Here is an 18,483-nt window from a genome sequence, read left to right on the forward strand (position 1 = left end):
TATTTTGTCGCGTGATGAGACTCAAATTTCAAAAAATATAAAACCCTTCAATATGATGTCGGATGAAGATAATTTTTATATATAAATTGTAGACCTCGACGAGATCTACATCTTTGTAGTTTTGAGTTTTTTCATTTGAGGACGTTAAGATGCTTGAAAAAATAATATAAAATTTCAGCGCCACCCGAAAATATCAAAAGTTACTGTTCATCCGCAAAACCGCCCGGAAGGTTGAAAGTTGAACGGTTTCGAGAGTTGGAGGGTCAAAGTTATCCGATTTTGAAGTTTGAGGTTAAAATCCGGACTTTGGTAAAAGTTGGAGGGTGTAAATTGGACTTTACCCTTTTCTAAAAAAAAAAAACATGTTGAGCATACTCCAAAACTGCATCCATCCGGGGAGCAAATATGGAGTGACGTACCAATAACATGTGGAATCAGTAAGACTCAGATCCGATGTAGTGGTAGCACCTTACTAACAGTAGTAGCTGATAGCATCTTCCAGAGCGGTTTGCGCTTAAACCCACATCCACTAATCTCCCATTTGCTAATCCTGGCACAGGTGGTTAATCACCGCCCGGCCGAAGCACACGCGTCCCGGCCTTCCACTTGTCTCGCCTCCCCACCCCACCAATTTCCCCCGGCCTTCTCGCCCTCGTCGCTCTGCCTCGCTAATTCGCTCGCTCCGCGGCCGATTCCATTCCACCTCCGCCGCACCGGCACTAACCCTAAAACCCGACCGTGCATCGTATCGTTGCTTGTCGCCTGATCATGTACGACTCGCTCTCTCTGGGGATTTTTTTTTTTCCTGATTTTTTTCTCCGCGCTCGTTTGCCTCCAGATTGTATCGCCCTTTTTTCACTCACTTATTGGCCGTGTTTGCATGTTTCCTGCAATTTGGTTAATCTTAATTGCATTCTACAAATAATTTCATGGCGCTGATCCTTTCACTGCAAGGATTATTTTTTTTTTCTCTTCCCTAATATTTTTTTAATTTTTTTACTGACGGTGGTTTCGCTGCAATGTGTTTAGAGAGAAATCTCAAAGTAGTTTTTAGCTAGATTTTCCGTGCACTTTTCAATCTTCTGTATGGTTATAGCTTAACACCTTAACCTAATTGTTGATCCGAACTCATTGTGGATGCGAGCTTCAAAAATTCTTTTTGGGTGTTGCAGAGATCGAATTGAAGCGGGGGATATATGTACAGGAACCAGTTTAGGTCGGATCGATTGAACGACCACGCCACCACCGCGCGAAGGCCCGGCCGCGGAAGCGGCAGTAGCACGCATTGGGTCGTCTCCGGCGGCCGTGGAAGCACCGCTCCGGCTGCGCGGCCGCGATCGCCGCCCTACCGGAGGTGAGACGCGTGTTTACTGTTTCTTCATCGTGATGGCGCGTATATTGATTGTTATGATGTTTACATTTTTGTTGTGCCAATTGCATATTTGCATCTATTTGCAGCGGGAGGCCCGGGAGCGTGCAGCAGCAGTACAGGCCGAGGTCGCCGGCGGGTGCGCCAACCCAGGGGAATGCCACTGGCTGCTGTCCTCCTTGTGGGAGTGCTGCCGCTGCTGAGCATACGGGACCAGTGAACCAAGGTGCAAATGCGTGTGCTGTGTGAACTTCCGTAGCCATCACTTTCACTTTCTTTGAGCGTACTTGCATGTTTGACGTGCACAGAAGAGTTTGTGGATGTGGATCATGCCATTATGTAGTGTTGCCACTGGAATTCTATTGTTTTCTTTTTTCTATATATAACCCTTAAGCATGACATTTTTTTTCTTTTGTGGTAAGTTTCTAGCAGATATTGATGAGATCAGAATGTTTAGAAACCGATTACATTTATTTCTTGTTACCACTTAGCTAATATATATCACAGCATAAACTATCTTGCTAAAGCTTTCTTCTTAGCGAAACTGTCTGATGATCTCTCTTTCTTAGAGACTTTCGGATCACTGGATAATGTGAAACCTTTCAATGTTCCTGCTCAGAGTGATGTTTTGAGCTCAGTCTCTGCTGAAGGAACCTGGGCAGCAGATTCCCCAACCCCAACACTACAGACAAAAGGTTCTTCTGCTTTGCAAGAATTTTGAGCTTAACGTGATAGCAGCAACAAGTCCTCTAGTTATATTTTAAATTGATTGTGATTGTAATATTGGATAAGATTACCTTCTGAATTCTGATGATGTTGGCCCACAGGATATTCATCCCCTCCATTTACTCTTCAGTTCGGAACTTTTAGCCCTGGAGTTATTAACAAGCAGGTATGGGATCCTTGTTCAACTATTTTTCTGTTGGCTTTTCAGTTTGCTACCCGCTAATGCTTCATGCTGATCTTCTCACAGGAAACTACTTCCTGCACATCCTCATCCCCTCCTGATCTGAACGGGAAGAAACATGAAAAGGTCTGCTCATTTCTCATGATTTATTTCACTAAATGGATTTATTTGGAACACCTTTTTTTGTTGAAAATTTTGAACCATCCTTTTCGCTCATGCTATTGGATAATTTCCTTGATTCTAAATATCTTTTCAGTGCTTAGGTATGCGAACTCTCTAATCAAGTAAACCAAGATGCTTGGATGTGCAAAAATGGAGATAGAATTATTCAATAAAATAGAAATGATAAAATGCCATGCTTCTGCACATCATACCATGTCAAATGATGGTTGACTCTTTCTTCTGCACACCATAATGTATATGCTTGTATCCTGATGTAAATTATAATACATTTTTGTGGAGCCATTTAGTAATATGACTGCATCTTAATTTGGATCATCATGCTTCTCTAGTCTGCAAGTGAATTGAGATACCATATATCTTCCACTTTGCATTAACTTTGTGCTACTATTTTGCGCTTACCTATATAGACGTGACAATTTCAGGCCTGCCATGGATTACATTACAAGCCTAATACAGTTTCCTCATCTCCTATACAAGAGCTGCAAAAGCAGGAAGCAAGCGATGATTTGGTTATTGGTGGAGAAGCTGGCTTAATTGGCAAATATGAGAATGTTCATGTTCCTGAATTGCATGAAACGCAGACAATGCTGAATTCTTTTCCTCCAACTAGCAAAGTTAGTACCTCAGTCAAACTCGCTCAGTTGCTTTACAACCTTTTATAAATTAATTAATTTATATTAAATGGTCTACAGGTGTGCACAGATCCATGCAAGGTGTTGCTCAGAACTATGTCTTCCCCAACTCAACAGCAGTGTCAAAATCAAGAAGAAACAAAAAACACTGTCAGTGCTAACCACACTGACACTGCATACAAATATCCTGCCACCAAGCCCAAGATAAGCGTGCAAATTCCAGCTTCCTATACTCCCAACATGGCACCACCCCAATTTATGCTTCCAGTACCGGGGAGATCAATGCCTGTGGCTTTCCAGCAGAAACAACCTAAAGTGCCCATTGAATTCAGGGGCCCAGGTTTTCAAATGCAGTCTATTGGCTCCGTATCCAGCTCCTTGCCCGTGAAGATGGCTGTCCCTCTGGGTAATTCACCTCACATACAACCGATGTTTGTTCATGGTGCTCAGCCTCGTGCATTCCATCAGCAATCCTTCATTCACCACGGACAAGGCTTTGGATGTGCTCCTCCAGCTAATTGTCACCTTCCTCAGTTTGGCAACATGAGAATTGCGCAAGAGTTATCTCAGCAGCATCCTAGAAGCGGTGATGAACAGAAGAGAACTATCAAGATAACACATCCAGAGACACACGAAGAACTGATGCTGGATAGACGTGGGCATTCCTTTATAGGTGTTCCTGCTTCTGGGCAGATGCCTTTAAACAATATAAACCAGCTACCTCACTCTGTTCAAACATTTTCTCCACTTCAGAAAGTGTATTATCCTAGACCAGGCACGTACAATTCAGCACCTATCTATCTTCCCAACTCCACTGCTGTCCCTCCTGCAAGTAGGCAAATTTCCTCCAAAATTCAACCCCCGATGCATGGTTTTGATTCCACTAACAGCAACCAACCAATTACTTCCATCAGACCTCCTATGCCGACATCTTGGCTTGATGCTACTTCCAGGCCATTGACAAATTTGCATACTGCTTCCGAAATCTCAAATTTCAAAGGGATGCTTCCATCAAACTTACCTGCTCCAGTTCATGTTGAGCTAAAGCCGCCTATTACACTCCCTGCTGAAAAGAATAGTGAATCTACCATATCAAATCAGCAAAATTATCGCAAAATTGGGCTGGAAATGTCTCCTGAACCTGTAAATTTAGTTTATGAAGGAAATAACAAAGATTCTGTTGCAACTTGTGATATAAGTTGTAATTTAATATCTCAAGCAGTTTCAACCCAGCAGACACAGACTCAACCAGCTTCAGTTGATCACGACACACCAGTTGTAGGCCCTCAAACTATCTTAACCAGTAACCTGCCTTTGGGATCTACTGCATCTACTAAATCTTCAGTAAAAGCAAGACCTATTGAGGTGGAAGAATCGTTAGTGGTTCCAACAACTTTATCGTCCCATGCAAAACTCGAGTCATCGCATACTGAGGCTTCTGGCAGAACTGCTAGTGTCATTTTGACTGCAACTTCATTAGTTTCCAATATTGATGGGACGTCACCGACTAGCAGGAACTATAAATATCATGGCAATAGCATTTTGGGGAAGCCTCCATTAATTTATGCACAAGAAATGGTTCCACCAAAGTTTGCGGGGTCTAATACATCCACAGAAGGTCTTGGAAAGGCAAAGGTGAATCCAGTTCCCTTCCAAGAAAAGTTTTCTTCTGAACTTAATGGTTTAGTTCCATTGCAAAACCATGACTTCATGATAGAAGAACGTGTTCCAAACGAAAAAGGGTTGTGCTCAGAGTCAAAGAAAGAACAAGTAGATGCGACCACGCCAGGTACTGCCTTTGGATTGGAGGATGACACTAGTGTTGCTAAATCTGGAAGATTTCATGCATGTCACCAGTCAGTTGATTGGCATTCTTCCATATACGTTGGTGATATCCAAACGTCAAATGACAGTCAGCAACATTCATCGGATGCAGAAATCATAACATCTCAATCAGAGAACAAGAAGAATAACGGTAGAGTAGACTCTGCAAGGGATGTCAAGAATGCAGCCCCTATTTCTACTTCAGCTATCTCCCAGAGGAAAACGGAACAAGAGAGGATTGATTCAGAAATATCTAATCCTTGCTCCACGACTGCTGCTTCAGTTGTGCAAACAAAAAAAGTTGTTTTGGAGTCAACAAAGACCAAAAGTATCAATGGACGAAGAAGAAAACGAAAGGAGACACTTCCTAAGGGTAGAGGACAGAAGTATTATGATCTTGATAGTGCACCCAGTTCGCTCAATGAGAATGTCGAGAGTTTTGTTACTTCAGAGGATGTTCAGTGTTCCTTGACAACTGACTTAAAGCTGAATTGTACATGGGATGCTGAAAAGGACAATTCAACTGGTGGGAATGATTGCCAGAACAGAAGTGACTCGTTCAGCTGGGAAGATACAGCAGAAAACTCTGCTGACAAGTTGAAAGTGTTTGGGGGTACCCATTCTAAAAGTGGAGCAGAAGTAAACAAAGATAAATCTGAGTTTGACCGTCAAAAGTATTCCCGGGATTTTCTTTTAACATTTGCACAAAGCTGCATTGAATTTCCTGCAGGTTTCATGATTGGATTTGATATTTCCGAAGCAGTAATGAGTGTACATGTTGGTACTCCATTTATAGACAATACTCAACTTAATCCAAACCATGCAAGGATAAAAGATCGAGGTTCCCGAGCTAACCGTCATATGGCTGGTAAATTTTATGATGATAAGTGGAGAAAACAGTTTTGTTCTCCTGTTTCTGGACGTAACCTGCCTTCTGACAATGTTCATCAACCTGCCTTTTCTAATTGGGATGCAGTACAGCATGTTGGGAATGGATCTGTAAGAAGTCTATCACAAAGCCAGCCATTCAGTCAATATAGTGGTGAGATGCTCTCCAGAGCTATGAAAGAAGTAGTATCTCAGCGCAGCATGTCACGTGGCTCTGTTGATGAGAGGTGGAAACATAGAACTAATGCTCAGGGTATTTCATTTTCATCACCTTCTCAAGTATCTATGCTAGTTATGCACAAAGCTGAGAAAAAATATGAAATAGGTAAGGTGTCTGATGAGGAAGGGTCAAAACAAAGGCAGCTGAAAGCTATTCTGAATAAGTTAACCCCCCAAAATTTTGAAAAACTTTTTGCGCAGGTCAAGGAGTTGAATGTTGATAATGTGGTCACACTTACTGGTGTCATATCTCAGATATTTGACAAAGCTTTGATGGAACCCACTTTTTGTGAGATGTATGCTAGTTTCTGTTTCCGGTTAGCTGGTGACCTACCGAACTTTGTCAAAGACGATGAGAAAATCACCTTCAAACGACTGCTTTTAAATAAATGCCAAGAAGAATTTGAAACAGGTGAAAGAGAGCAGGCTGAAGCAGATAAAGCAGAAGAAGAGGGTGGAGCGAAACAATCTGAAGGCGAGAGAGAGGAGAAACGGATTCGAGCACGGAGACGCATGCTAGGAAATATTCGATTAATTGGGGAATTGTACAAAAAGAAAATGCTGACAGAGAGAATAATGCATGAATGCATAAATAAACTGCTAGGTGAGTATCAAAACCCAGATGAGGAAGATCTAGAGGCTCTGTGCAAATTGATGAGCACAATCGGGGAGATGATAGATCATCCCAGGGCAAAGGTAAATATGGATTTTTATTTTGACCTTATACTGAAGCTGTCAGAAAATGTGAAGTTATCATCCCGTATAAGATTTATGCTGGAAGATGTGATTGACCTTAGAAAAAACAAGTGGAGGCAGAGAAGGAAAGTAGAAGGGCCAAAAAAGATAGAGGAGGTCCGCAGGGACGCAGTAAAACAGAAGTTTGGCCAATCAACTAGGTTTGGCTCTTCTCCTAATTATAACTCATCTGTTACTTGCATTAACTCTGGGTTAAGACCAGGGCCTCCAGATAGCACACGTGGATCTTCTGCCTTGGCTTCTCGTGGATCTTCTAAAGTTCGTGCATATGGATCCCAGAATGTTAATCTAGATGCTAGATATCAACCTTCAAATAGAGTTTTGCCTGTTCCACTCCATCAAAAGCATGCTGATAGATCCATTCGCCTTGGTCCTCAAGGTGACTTAGGAAGAGGAATGTCGCTTTGTGGGAAGCAACCAGTTTCAAATGACATTTTGCCAGAAGTTCCTTTAAATGCTCATCATGGTCAGACATCAGAAAACTCAAGAGACAGTTCATTTACAGGAGTGACAAGTAATCCAACAAGCTTCAGAGCCAGTAATACATCCTGGGGAATGGCGGATCTTTCTTCGCCAGTACCGTCAACTATAGGTCAAACGCATACATCCTCCACAGTCAGAAAGGAGATGTGTGCTCAAAAGCAGACATTCCCTGAAGAGGTTCTTCAAGAGAAATCGATACTAACCATAAAAGAATTTTACAGGTAAGTTCCCATCTGTCATGCTTTATTTGATATTCTGCTAATGCTATATTTGTGTGTTTCTCATTTATTACGAAATATATGCTGAGAGATAGGTGTCTATTATTAGCACTTTAGGATGTTTTATTTAAAAGTATTTCCCTAAGCTATCAAATTTGATTAATCAGCTATTTTGTAGGGTAAAGTCCATTTTAAGCCCTTCAATTGTCGTGCAATTCCAATTTGTAACCTCCAAATTTATTTCCCTCCATTCCAAATTATAGTTCACTTTAGTTTTGGCCCCTAAGTCAAACCTCTCTAGTTTTGATCAAGTTTACAGAAAAATGCATCAACATCTATAGCATTGGATTAGTTTCATTAAATTATCCATGAAATATGACTTGACAGTGCATTTATTTGAACTTGTAGATGTTGATATATGTTTCAAAAAACTTAGTCAAACGAGAGATGTTTGACTTAGGACAAAACTACAATGAACTATAATTTGAAATGGATGGAGTACTAGACAACTTACACCCTTGAACTATTAATCGAACACAGTACACCCCTTCACTGGCGGGAAGGCGGTTTTCATCCAACATGTCAGACGCATTGCAGTGGCTTTGCCACATGGACTTATTTTAGGATGATTCAACAGGCCAATCAGCATAAATAAATAAGCCAAGTAACAGTGAAACTGAAAGAGGTAGAATATGAAATGTAATTGAGGCCTCCTCGCATTGCACAGGCGAGGGTAAGGCTTGCCACTAACACCCTTCCCCAGACCCCGCACAGAGCGGGAGCTCTCTGCACTGGGTACGCCCGCCTTCTGTTAGAGCTCACCATATGTTTTTCTTAAAACTTATTTCATGATACTGCTAACTTACTGTTGAATCAATTAACCTAAAACGGGATTATGGGGTGAAAGCAGTGCCACCGTAGTTCAAGGGTGTAAATTGTCTGGTTTTGAAATCAAAGGTTGAAAATCAAATTCCAACGATTGTTGAAGGGTGCAAAATGGACTTTACCTTTTTTTAATCCACAGATGGTACAAGTGAATCCCATGTAATTATGGGCCCATTTTAGGAAAAGAAAACTATGAACTTACATTGTATGGTGTCCAGAATGTTTTGTTTATATTAATCCTTTGATAGCTACATCTTTAATTGGGTAAAGAATCTAATCTGCTACTATGATTTTATAAGAAAGAAAAGGTCTGCTTTTTTGTGTTATCTTTGTTGGTGATTCTTTCCAGTCATAGGTAGCCTTCTTTTATTATAGCATATGTTCATATACAAGCATAAATTTTGCTTCTCAGAATGAATTTGTGTATAGTGTAACTCAAACAGACTATAAGTAAAGAGTTATGCATGGTACTGCCTACTAGCATGTTTGATATTTCTGGGAAGCTGATTAACAGAGGGGAGCAAACATGGAACCTCTACTTAGTTGCAGGTTGCCATATTCTTAGTGTTACACTGACATAATATTTGGTGCTCCCAGTGCTAAGGATGAGAAGGAGGTCGCTCTGTGCATGAAAGAACTGAATGCTCCCAGCTTCTATCCTTCCCTTGTGTCACTTTGGATCACTGACTCGTTTGAAAGAAAAGACCTGGAAAGAGAACTCTTGGCCAAGCTTTTGGTGCACTTGTGCGCAGCTCAAGAGCATTTGCTGAGCCAGAGGCAGCTACTCCAGGGGTATGGTCCATTTGCACATAACAGAGCTTCTTTCTATAGTTGGTGACTTGGTTTCAAAACCCCCACTGACCATCTGCCTTCTTTGCCAAATTGCCAGGTTTCAACATGTTATATCTACCTTGGAGGATGCCGTGACCGATGCGCCGAAAGCGACCAAGTTCCTGGGCCAAATACTTGCCAGAGTCATACTGGAAAACGGGATCTCGCTGACGGAGGTAGGAGGACTGCTGCAGGAGAGGGATGGCAGGGAAGAGCCAGCAGGACATCATGCCCTGGACGACAGCCTCGCATCCGAGGTTCTGGGGAGCATGCTGGAGTCCATCAGAGTGGAGAGGGGCGACAACGCCGTGGACGAAATCCGCGCAAAATCCAACCTGCAGCGGCCCGGGGTGTGCGTCTGACGCCTGATCAGGGGATTCAGGGTAGGAAGCAGGGTGCCTAGATTGCTAGGTGTTGCTTTTGGTAGGTTGTCGGGATCCTAACCTTAGAAAGAAAGGTAAGGTTAGATGAGATTTTGCTGGTCTTTTGTTTTCCTTGTGTTACAACTACTGTTGCAGAACTTGTTGAATTTCCTGTCCTGGCTAGGTATGTTGGCTGCCTTTTAAATCTGCGTCATGTTGGTTTCGTGTTTCATTGATGATTTGTGCCGTTGGTGTTGTGTGTTGCTTTCTCCCATGTCTGATACCTCTGGTGTCTGCTTCGAAGATGATGTCTTCACCGACTCGGTCATAGGCTCACAGGGGGGGAAACCTAAGCGCCCCTTTGGAATACAGGTGTAGAAAAAAATCATAGGAATCAGTTCATTTTCACGGAAAAAACACACAAAACTGAAAAAATCCGGCGTTCCAAAGGGAGGCTAAGACACTCTCCACAGTTTCACAATGCCACTTCGAAGATGGGCTTCAAAAAATTGCACTCTTATAGACAGAAGATTGAATAGCATGCCATCATCACATTTGACAATCTATGTAAAAAAGGCGCACAATGACAATCAGAGTTAAGAAATATGAACCGTGGTCATATTGATGCTACCATCATTTTTTTACGTGGCAACTATCACAGCAGCGGGAGAATAATAGAATATAGGTGACAACGACATCACACGCGTTGCCCTCTTTAACTGCGAAATTAAAAATACAATAACTTTTTTTTGAAAAAATATGGATGTTTAAAAAAAACACATATACGAAACCATTAGAACCACAGTACATAAGATCGTGAAAAAATATGGAATGATTGACTAGGCTAAACAAACCACAAGCATCAAATCAGAATGTCCGGCCAGAGCAAGAAACCAGACTAGGGAGGTCAGCCGGGGGCCAGGGCCATGGACAGACATAAACCAGCAGACGCAGATGAACCTTTTACACATTCAACCTTCAAATTTGTCATGGCTTATGAATTTTGAACCCAAATACCCTGGGAACGTATTGCTGCAACGGCTTCTGAGGCTTCAAATGCGGGTATGTCATCAGGAACAAGTGGGGGAATGTTGTCCCAAAGTAAGTCCCGTCGATGTCTACATGACAAGTCAAGGGTAGTGTACAATGGCCTATGTTCCAAAGCATGAAACACAATTCTTACAACGCTACAGAAGAAAAACAAACATTTTTTCCTGTCAGCCCAAAAACCATTCTTACAATGTATTATGGCATTTCATATTTCCCTCAAAAAAATATATGCCATTTCGTTTGTTCACAACTTTTGCATCCATGTTATACAGTGTTCTGAACCATAGTAAAAGTTTTTGGGATGAATTAGCTTGATGTACAAGTAAAACATTGACTACCAAGAGTAAGTTTAGCATGTCGTAGGCTCAGAGCAATGTGGAAACTTGAATGTATGTTCTTTTCCTAAAAAATTGCACATGAACCCAACAACATTTGCTTTAATGAAGTGAATAGTATTGCAGGCTATCAGTTTGGGTATCCTATAAAAAACACATTCTAGGCTTCTAGCCAAGTGCTGCAATGTGGAAGGCACAAGTAAATGAAGTGTAATTACACAGCCCTAACCCCTAAGCTCGGAGGCATGTCAGCAGCTTGCAATGTCAATTATCTATTGACATAGAGATCACATGATGGTAAATATTTTCAGCAACCATTAGAGTAAGACAGCAAACTTAAACAGAAATGAAAGGATACTGCTTAGATATTTGGATCTTGGAGTGTAGATATCTTCACATCTAGGGCAGTAAATCTTCACCATACTCGAACGAGGAACATCCGACTGCCCAACAGGAAGACATGGTTGGCCGCTGCAATTCACTCGAGGGCATCTACTGAAATCAACGCTCTTGTACTTATCCAGCTGCACAAACATCAAATGTGATAATATACAAATTCATAAAAATAATAATCTATCCATCAGAAACAATTTGAGAAAGTTTACCATTGCAGACAGCCCTTTACTTGTAATAATATACCGAACATGAATCAATCCATAGAGCATCTCAGCAGCTGATTCAATGAGTTCATTTTGCTCTTCAGTGAACATATCACCTGTGTAATTGTACAAGCCTTATTGGAAAAGGTGTTGTGTCATACAATAATTTAGCTTCCTTTTAGCAATAATAACATCTATTGCAAATAGTACAGACTACAGACACACTATTCCAGTATCCTAGCTGACAGTTGGGGATCCTTGGTTTGAGGAACCACCTCATCCTAGCTTACACTTGACTGGTCCATCATTAGTTCATCAAAAGAAAGAATTTTGGTGGTGCGACTCCATCCTTCATGCTTATACTAATTACAGTAAAATCCACTGGTGGTCCTCAAAACTTGCCCAGTAAACCATCAGGTCCATGAACTTGCAGATTGCATAAGCAATTAAGCATATATACCTAAACTTACTAAACAATGTCATCTAGGTCTAAATCCCCTTAGAGACACTGGGGCATACCTAGATGGCACGCCGACCACCGTGATATGAAACATGTGCTCCATCACATGCCTAGTTAGCTCCAACGGAGTCCATCACACGTCAATGATAAGTGGCTGCCCAGCGGCCATCACCGTGGCTTAGGGAGATCAGGGGTCCTGTGGGCGAAGGTGAACTCCACCAAGGGGTTTGCTTTTTGGTCAGTGGTGATATGGCATGGTTAGGTACTACCATAGTAGATGTCGAGAAGAATATGGGCCCACGCACTCATGGTGACCACTGACCAGTGAGGGGTGGAAATGGACCCCTCCCTCTCGGAGCAGATCAGGCATGTGAATGAAGCACACACTTTTTTCACGAACAAGACCATCTTGGCCTGTTTTTCATTAAGAGGGAAGAAGCACACACTTCTGTATCACAGTGGCATGCCACATATTATTTAAGTTTTAGCATCTTGTATGGGATTCGGACATAGATGACACAGCTTATTAAGTTTAGGGATGTGAATATGCAATATATAAGTTCATGGAACACTTATTAGTAAGTTTAGGATGGGTTTTTGCAATCTGCAAGTTCATGGACAAATTTGAGGGCCAGCAGTGGATTTTACTCGACTAATCATTACTCCTCCCTCCATTTCAAATTATAAGACGTTTTGGCTTTTTTTAGATACGTAGTTTCTGCTATGCACTTACATATACACTAAATCTAGATATATAGCAAAAGCAAAGTATCTAGAAAAGCCAAAACGTCTTATAATTTGGAACGGATGGAGTAGGTTGCAAGGGATGAGGCGGTGACAGATCAGCCCAGTCCATTCCACAAAAAAAACAAAAATGTGAGAAGACGATGGACTACTCCATTCATCAAACCAAACTACCTCTTAATTCTAAATTGATAAGCTTCATTCTAACATTTTTTCTATCGTGCAGAAAAAAATAGAAGACATTATAATGCTTTACACAAGTTTTAGGGGCATGCATATTAGTGCTGCTTCTGTGGTTCAGCTACTCCTCTATACAAGTGTTGTTACATATGCACCTAGAATTTATGGTCAAATGTCATGCAGATGCGGGGACATACAGTGTTATGTGACTATATAACACCATATTACAGTTCCAAACTTCTACATCTTATTTCATCCACTCAGTCGGGATGTGAAACTCAATATACCCTAACTGAAAACAAGACAACTAGGAACGTAAATCGTTACTAATATTAATAAGAGTGATCTGTTCCTTAATTCCTTGTAGTGGGTCCAAGGTGATTGCAGAAGAGTTTACATGAAATATATTGGTTCCTATCATCCTATGATACAACAACTGGAATAGTTTTCATTTAAAAGAACAATCTGGTCTCCAATCCCTAACAGTCTGTTCCAGCATCTTGCACAACTTCATGCCACTTCAAATATAATAAAGCTACCAAATCTGAGACTGGTTACAGCTGGTGGAAAAACAGTATGAGCCCTCCAACCATGTTCTATCTAAATTGAATGTTAAAAAGAGGAGGGGCATACCATGGGAAGATTCAACATCTAATATCAGATCAAGCGCATAGTCATAATATGGAACTTGGTTGCTTAGCCCACAGAGGTTGAAATCATCTTGTATGTACTCATCATCAACCTCACAGAAAAACTCATTACCCCGTAAACTACAGAACCATGAAATCCACGAAGTATCTTCCCCATCAGAACCACTCACATCTGATTCTTCGCTGTCGGTTTCTGATTCTGCTGTAAATCGATCAGCACACAAATTATGATTGACAAAGAAATATCAAGAACCACTAGAACATGAACTACAACAACTTTAGCTAAAGTAGATAAATAAAACGAGTTGCAGAGCATGCCATCACTAGCATTAAGCAATACATAACGCTTTAACCCAGCACTTGGAATGTATGGATAAATATCCCCGAATTGACCATGCGCATCCATAAGACATGAAACAAAATACATGGTTGTGAAATCTGATCATCTGATTCAACTAATCAGACAAAAACTTAAATTGCTGAATTGTTCTGGTGAGGCGATGTTCCTTATTCAAAACAGAAAAGTAGATTTCGACTGTAAAAGGTTAACAAGAATTGCTGTTCACTGCAGAATAGTAGGCATTAAATTTCCACTGATCATACAACAAGATTGCTGGGAGATATGTAAGCAAGCAAGTACAAATATCTAGTTTAAGCAGTTTGCAATCAATTCATTTAATTTGCAGTTTGAATTTTGGAATTCTTCATATTCTGCCTGTTTGGCCAATTTGAGTCAGAGGTTGTTTCAACACTAGAGCTTGTCTGGGCCTCTTTTCTCCTTTTGGTTGAACTAGTCTGTCCTCTAGCATTTCAGCATTGTCTCCACAACGATTTGGGCTCAATATCTCGAAAATGCAGGAGAGCTGCATTTTTGGGTCAATATCTGACACCTAGCATTTTTCTCAAGTCAAAGCTACAACTACAAGCAACCACATATATAAGTGATCCTGCTGAATGACCCTGGTCACCAAAAAGGTGCATAAAAAGTAAACATAAATTGACCTAACAAGCAAAGAAAGACAACTGACAAAATGTCACACCAAATGAGCACCAAACCTCCTTAAACATGCCACCACAGTTATTCACGTTTTTACAACTACCATGCATTACATAAGTTGTGTTATGTTACTAACAATGGTAACACTTGGGTAACTTTGTAGAAGTACCTAGTTATTTACTGTGCCCACCTAGAAATTCCTCATATGCATACAAGATCCACACAAAAAAAAAACAGTCAAACAAACTAAGAAAGTTAAGCATATATGACTGAACAGCAATACACAGAAATCGTGAAAAAAGGAAGTACCCATCAGCTGGTAAGCAATGTATACGTTTCTACTGACAATTCTTTAACCGCGTACAAATCCACCTCTAGCAGGCCTAAAAAATTTACCAACAGAGCAAAGAAAACCCACAAAATAATGAAAGCATAATGGCAAGCAACGCTCACCGTCAGAGAGCTTGCTCTTGGACATGGCGGTGGATCCGCCGCCTGAGCGAGGCATCTCCGGCTGCTTCCCCGCGCCGATCCGCTCCTTCTCGCGGCCTCCGGAAAACCCCCATGACGTAGACGGAGACGATCTGTCCATCGGCTCGCCGATCCGCTTCCGGTCACCGGGGACCGCCGCCGCCGAGACGCCTCGGTCTCGGTGCATCTCCTCCCGGCCGACCTCTCCTCGTCCCCCTCCCGATCTTGCGGCGTTACAGCGGGATGGGAACGGGAAGCGGAGCTAGTGTTTGGAGAAGGAGGTGAACGGTGACGGGATCGCGTGCCCTCGTGCCGAGGCCTCAACAGGAGGACGCGACGACAAAGGGGGCGGGGCGGCGAGGAAGAAGGGAGGAGTACGCGGGCGCTGACGTAATCACGGGCTGCTTTGGACTTTGGAGCGGCAGGCGGCTGTTGCCTGCGTGGCTGCGTTGTTCGTGCTGTCTATTCGAAAGGCCATTCACGAATTACTGCTCCCTCCGTCCTGAGCAAGTGCACTTAGGGTTTTGGAAAAAGAGATCAATTGTTAATAAGAAATTATATATATCATACGCAAAAAAATTATATATATACTCTTATAAAAATGTAATTATTACACTTTAAAAAAAGAGAAAGTAGAAAAAGACAAGTAAAACATTATGATGGGATCAAGGGAGTACTCCTTCATTCCAAATTATAAGACGTTTTGGCTTTCTAGATTCGTAACTTTTGCTATACACTTAGATATACATTATATATATATATATATATATATAGCTAAAACAATGTATTAAAAAAGATAACATATCTAATAATTTGAAATGGAGGGAGTAGTTTATTTTTTTCTTAGAGATGAAGAAAAAGATATATTACTCATATTTTCGGATATATCTGCTTAAAGGAAAACAGACATACGTAAAATTCTCGTATGATGTCTATATATACACTAGTTCCTTCTACCAACTGCGTAAGTCTATTGATAGCTTCATTCTACTCTCTTGGTTTGAATCTCTTCCATTCTGGAAGAGTGCCACCTTTTACTCCTGCTACTCAGATGGTGTATGAATGGTCATGTAATCAAAACCTAGGATGATTCTTTGATGCCATGACCCCTCTTGATAGAACATCACCTTAACCCTTCCACCTTACGCCCATCTTCCAAGATGATACTTGTACATGTATTGTTTAGTTCCAAAATATTTGATGTTGGCTTCACCCAATTCCTCATCAAAAAGCATAGTCTACATTGATTTTGTGCTATGTTCTAACTCGCTGACAGAGGTAGGCACTTTAGCACATCTGACAGATTGGCACGGCTTTTCCCTGTCCACCTACCGAAACCGAAAGAGTCAAACACCCCGCTTGCCCTTGGCATCGGAAGGGAAGGCATTTTTGCCGAATCCTCTGTCCCAAAATAAGTACACATCTTGCTTATCAAGGAGTCAAACTTTTATGAAGTTTACTAAATATATATACAAAAGTACTAATATTCATGACGTGGAAGCTTAAAATATTTTTTAATAGCACAAAACATGTTTTAACTCAAGTTCTCGTAGTATTATCTTTTTTCTGTTGCAATACATGGACATGATCCTAGTGATATAGAAGACCCACCAATATAGTGGGTAGCGCATATCCTAATATTGATGAGTTTTAAGTTGGCACTTCCTCAACATGCTATCAAACATGAATTTGAATATATGATAGAGAAATTTAGAGTTGTAATTGTTGCTTACTCTTCTCGCATGATGCCTTATATTGCCAGGTGCAAGTCGGTGATCCTCTGTGGAATGTGGTCGCTGTGGACTTCAAGTAAGGTCCAGTTTAGTTTGCAAAAAATTTTGCAAAATTTTTCACATTCCCCGTCACATCGAATCTTTGGACGCATGCATGAAGCATTAAATATAAATAAAAAATAAAACTAATTACACAGTTTAGACGAATTCACGAGACGAATCTTTTAAGCCTAATTAGACTATGATTGGACACTATTTATCAAATAACAACGAAAACGCTATAGTATCCATTTTGCAAAAATTTTTGCATCTAAACAAGCCCTAATAAAAGGCGACACGGTGAATTGCCAATCCCGGTATGGCGAGCTATGGAATGGGCTCGAGACACGGCTTTCGACCTGTGGCAGATCATGCATCCGCATAAATCTTAGAAGGAGCAAGTCTGTCAAGGATGGACGAAACCGTCGGATGGATGGTACAAATGTAATGCAGATGGAGCTTTCTCTGCAGCATATAACAGCGGCGCGGTTGTCGTGGTACTGAGAGACCACGATGGGCGTTTCCTTGCAGGCGTGCAGCCTGGCATGCGAGGGGCGCTGATGCTATGTTCATGGAGGCGTTGGCTTGCGGGGAAGGTCTGCTAGCGAGGCAAAACGTGGTGTTGCCAAGGTTTGCCTGGAAACTGATTGCTTGGGGCTGGTGACTATAGAGCTCCCTAGATCAGTAATGAAGCTAGAAAAAAATTTAGGAGAGGTTAAATAAAAGAATAGAGATTTTTTTATCTTCTCTTAACCTTAGCTCCTCCTACCTAATACATATATGCATAAAATTTTAAGAAAGAGCTTAGGGGAGGCTCCACATGCCCAAGATCGGTAGGGGGGCTAGAGCCCCCCTAGCCCCATCGCTGGCTTCGTCACTGCCCTAGATGAACAGCGATCGACAGTCAAGAGTTTTAGTAGGAGCTTTGATAAGTTTTCCTTTGTATATGCAAGTAGATCTTGTAATAGGGTGGCTCATAAATATGCTAGACAGATCTCGCGTGAGCTTATCGCGGTGGAGTGGCATGATCTCCCGATAGCTTTGCATGCACTACCTCAAAAAGGGTTTTCAGGGGCGGTTGTAGACTATTTGTAGGGGTGGTTTATCCAGCCGCCTCTACGCAAGGGTCTCTACAAATCATGTATTTGTAGGGGCAGTTCCTAGGCCGCCCCTACAAACAGGTATTTGTATGGGCGGTTCAATCTAGAACCGCTCCTACAGTACGTTTTTCCGCCCAAAAAATCAAATTTACAATTCAAAAACACGTTGCCGAACGTGCCACGACCAACGTTTCGAACCACGTTCGCGTTGCCGAACGCTCCGCGACCAGCGTTCCGAACCGCGTTCGCGTTGCCGAACGTCCCGCGACCGCGACTACAAGCACAAGAGTATTCTATAAACTACAATTACAAGTCCAATTCACAAGAATATATATAATCCATCATTAAATATATAAATTTCATACACATTGTTATCAACGTCCTAGAGCTAGTCTTTCAGTCTCACGAAGGTGTTGGTACTGAGGATTTGTACCTAACTCAGACTCTCGGTCATGGTAGGCGCCTCTGACGTGTACAATCTGGTCCAATATGAAGTTGCAAAGGTCACCGATGAGCTCTAAGAGTTGGTCATCCTTGTATGGGTCTCTTTTCATTCCTTTCTCTTCTC

The 18,483-nt window shown here is 41.6% G+C and overlaps 2 protein-coding genes across 3 annotated transcripts; one reads left to right on the plus strand and one right to left on the minus strand.

Annotated features, from left to right (window-relative positions):
• The first annotated feature begins 583 nt into the window (after positions 1 to 583).
• LOC136496820 (eukaryotic translation initiation factor 4G-like) lies at positions 584 to 9,764 on the plus strand. Its single transcript, XM_066492575.1, has 10 exons — positions 584 to 770; positions 1,173 to 1,354; positions 1,459 to 1,595; positions 1,939 to 2,064; positions 2,197 to 2,261; positions 2,343 to 2,402; positions 2,882 to 3,073; positions 3,152 to 7,482; positions 8,962 to 9,156; positions 9,254 to 9,764. Exons 2-10 carry the CDS (start codon positions 1,197 to 1,199, stop codon positions 9,555 to 9,557), a joined length of 5,568 nt encoding a protein of 1,855 aa, XP_066348672.1. The 5' UTR covers positions 584 to 770; positions 1,173 to 1,196; the 3' UTR covers positions 9,558 to 9,764.
• A 403-nt stretch (positions 9,765 to 10,167) lies between these two features.
• On the minus strand, positions 10,168 to 15,474 carry LOC136496499 (casein kinase II subunit beta-1-like). Of its 2 annotated transcripts, none has more exons than XM_066492196.1 (5): positions 15,026 to 15,474; positions 13,559 to 13,774; positions 11,548 to 11,657; positions 11,301 to 11,466; positions 10,168 to 10,675 (listed from the first exon to the last, which is right to left on the minus strand). In XM_066492196.1, the coding sequence occupies exons 1-5, from the start codon at positions 15,228 to 15,230 to the stop codon at positions 10,545 to 10,547; spliced, it is 828 nt and encodes a 275-aa protein (XP_066348293.1). In that variant the 5' UTR covers positions 15,231 to 15,474; the 3' UTR covers positions 10,168 to 10,544. The 2 variants fall into 2 exon arrangements, with proteins under 2 accessions (XP_066348293.1, XP_066348292.1); XM_066492195.1 differs by having other exon boundaries at positions 10,173 to 10,675; positions 13,559 to 13,777; positions 15,026 to 15,471.
• Positions 15,475 to 18,483: the final 3,009 nt, after the last annotated feature.

Source organism: Miscanthus floridulus, chromosome 12 (genome assembly GCF_019320115.1).
Source record: "Miscanthus floridulus cultivar M001 chromosome 12, ASM1932011v1, whole genome shotgun sequence".
In the NCBI taxonomy this organism is placed as follows: Eukaryota; Viridiplantae; Streptophyta; class Magnoliopsida; order Poales; family Poaceae; genus Miscanthus; species Miscanthus floridulus.

Coding starts and splice junctions, on each gene's coding strand:
- LOC136496499 (XM_066492195.1), bottom strand. CDS start 15,230: ATGCACCGAGACCGAGGCGTCTCGGCGGCGGCGGTCCCCGGTGACCGG. Junction 13,778..15,025: donor CAAGAGCAAGCTCTCTGACG/GTGAGCGTTGCT, acceptor ATCGATTTACAG/CAGAATCAGAAACCGACAGC. Junction 10,676..11,300: donor AAGATCCAAATATCTAAGCA/GTATCCTTTCAT, acceptor CTTGTCATGTAG/ACATCGACGGGACTTACTTT.
- LOC136496820 (XM_066492575.1), top strand. CDS start 1,197: ATGTACAGGAACCAGTTTAGGTCGGATCGATTGAACGACCACGCCACC. Junction 1,596..1,938: donor TACGGGACCAGTGAACCAAG/GTGCAAATGCGT, acceptor TCTCTTTCTTAG/AGACTTTCGGATCACTGGAT. Junction 9,157..9,253: donor CAGAGGCAGCTACTCCAGGG/GTATGGTCCATT, acceptor CCAAATTGCCAG/GTTTCAACATGTTATATCTA.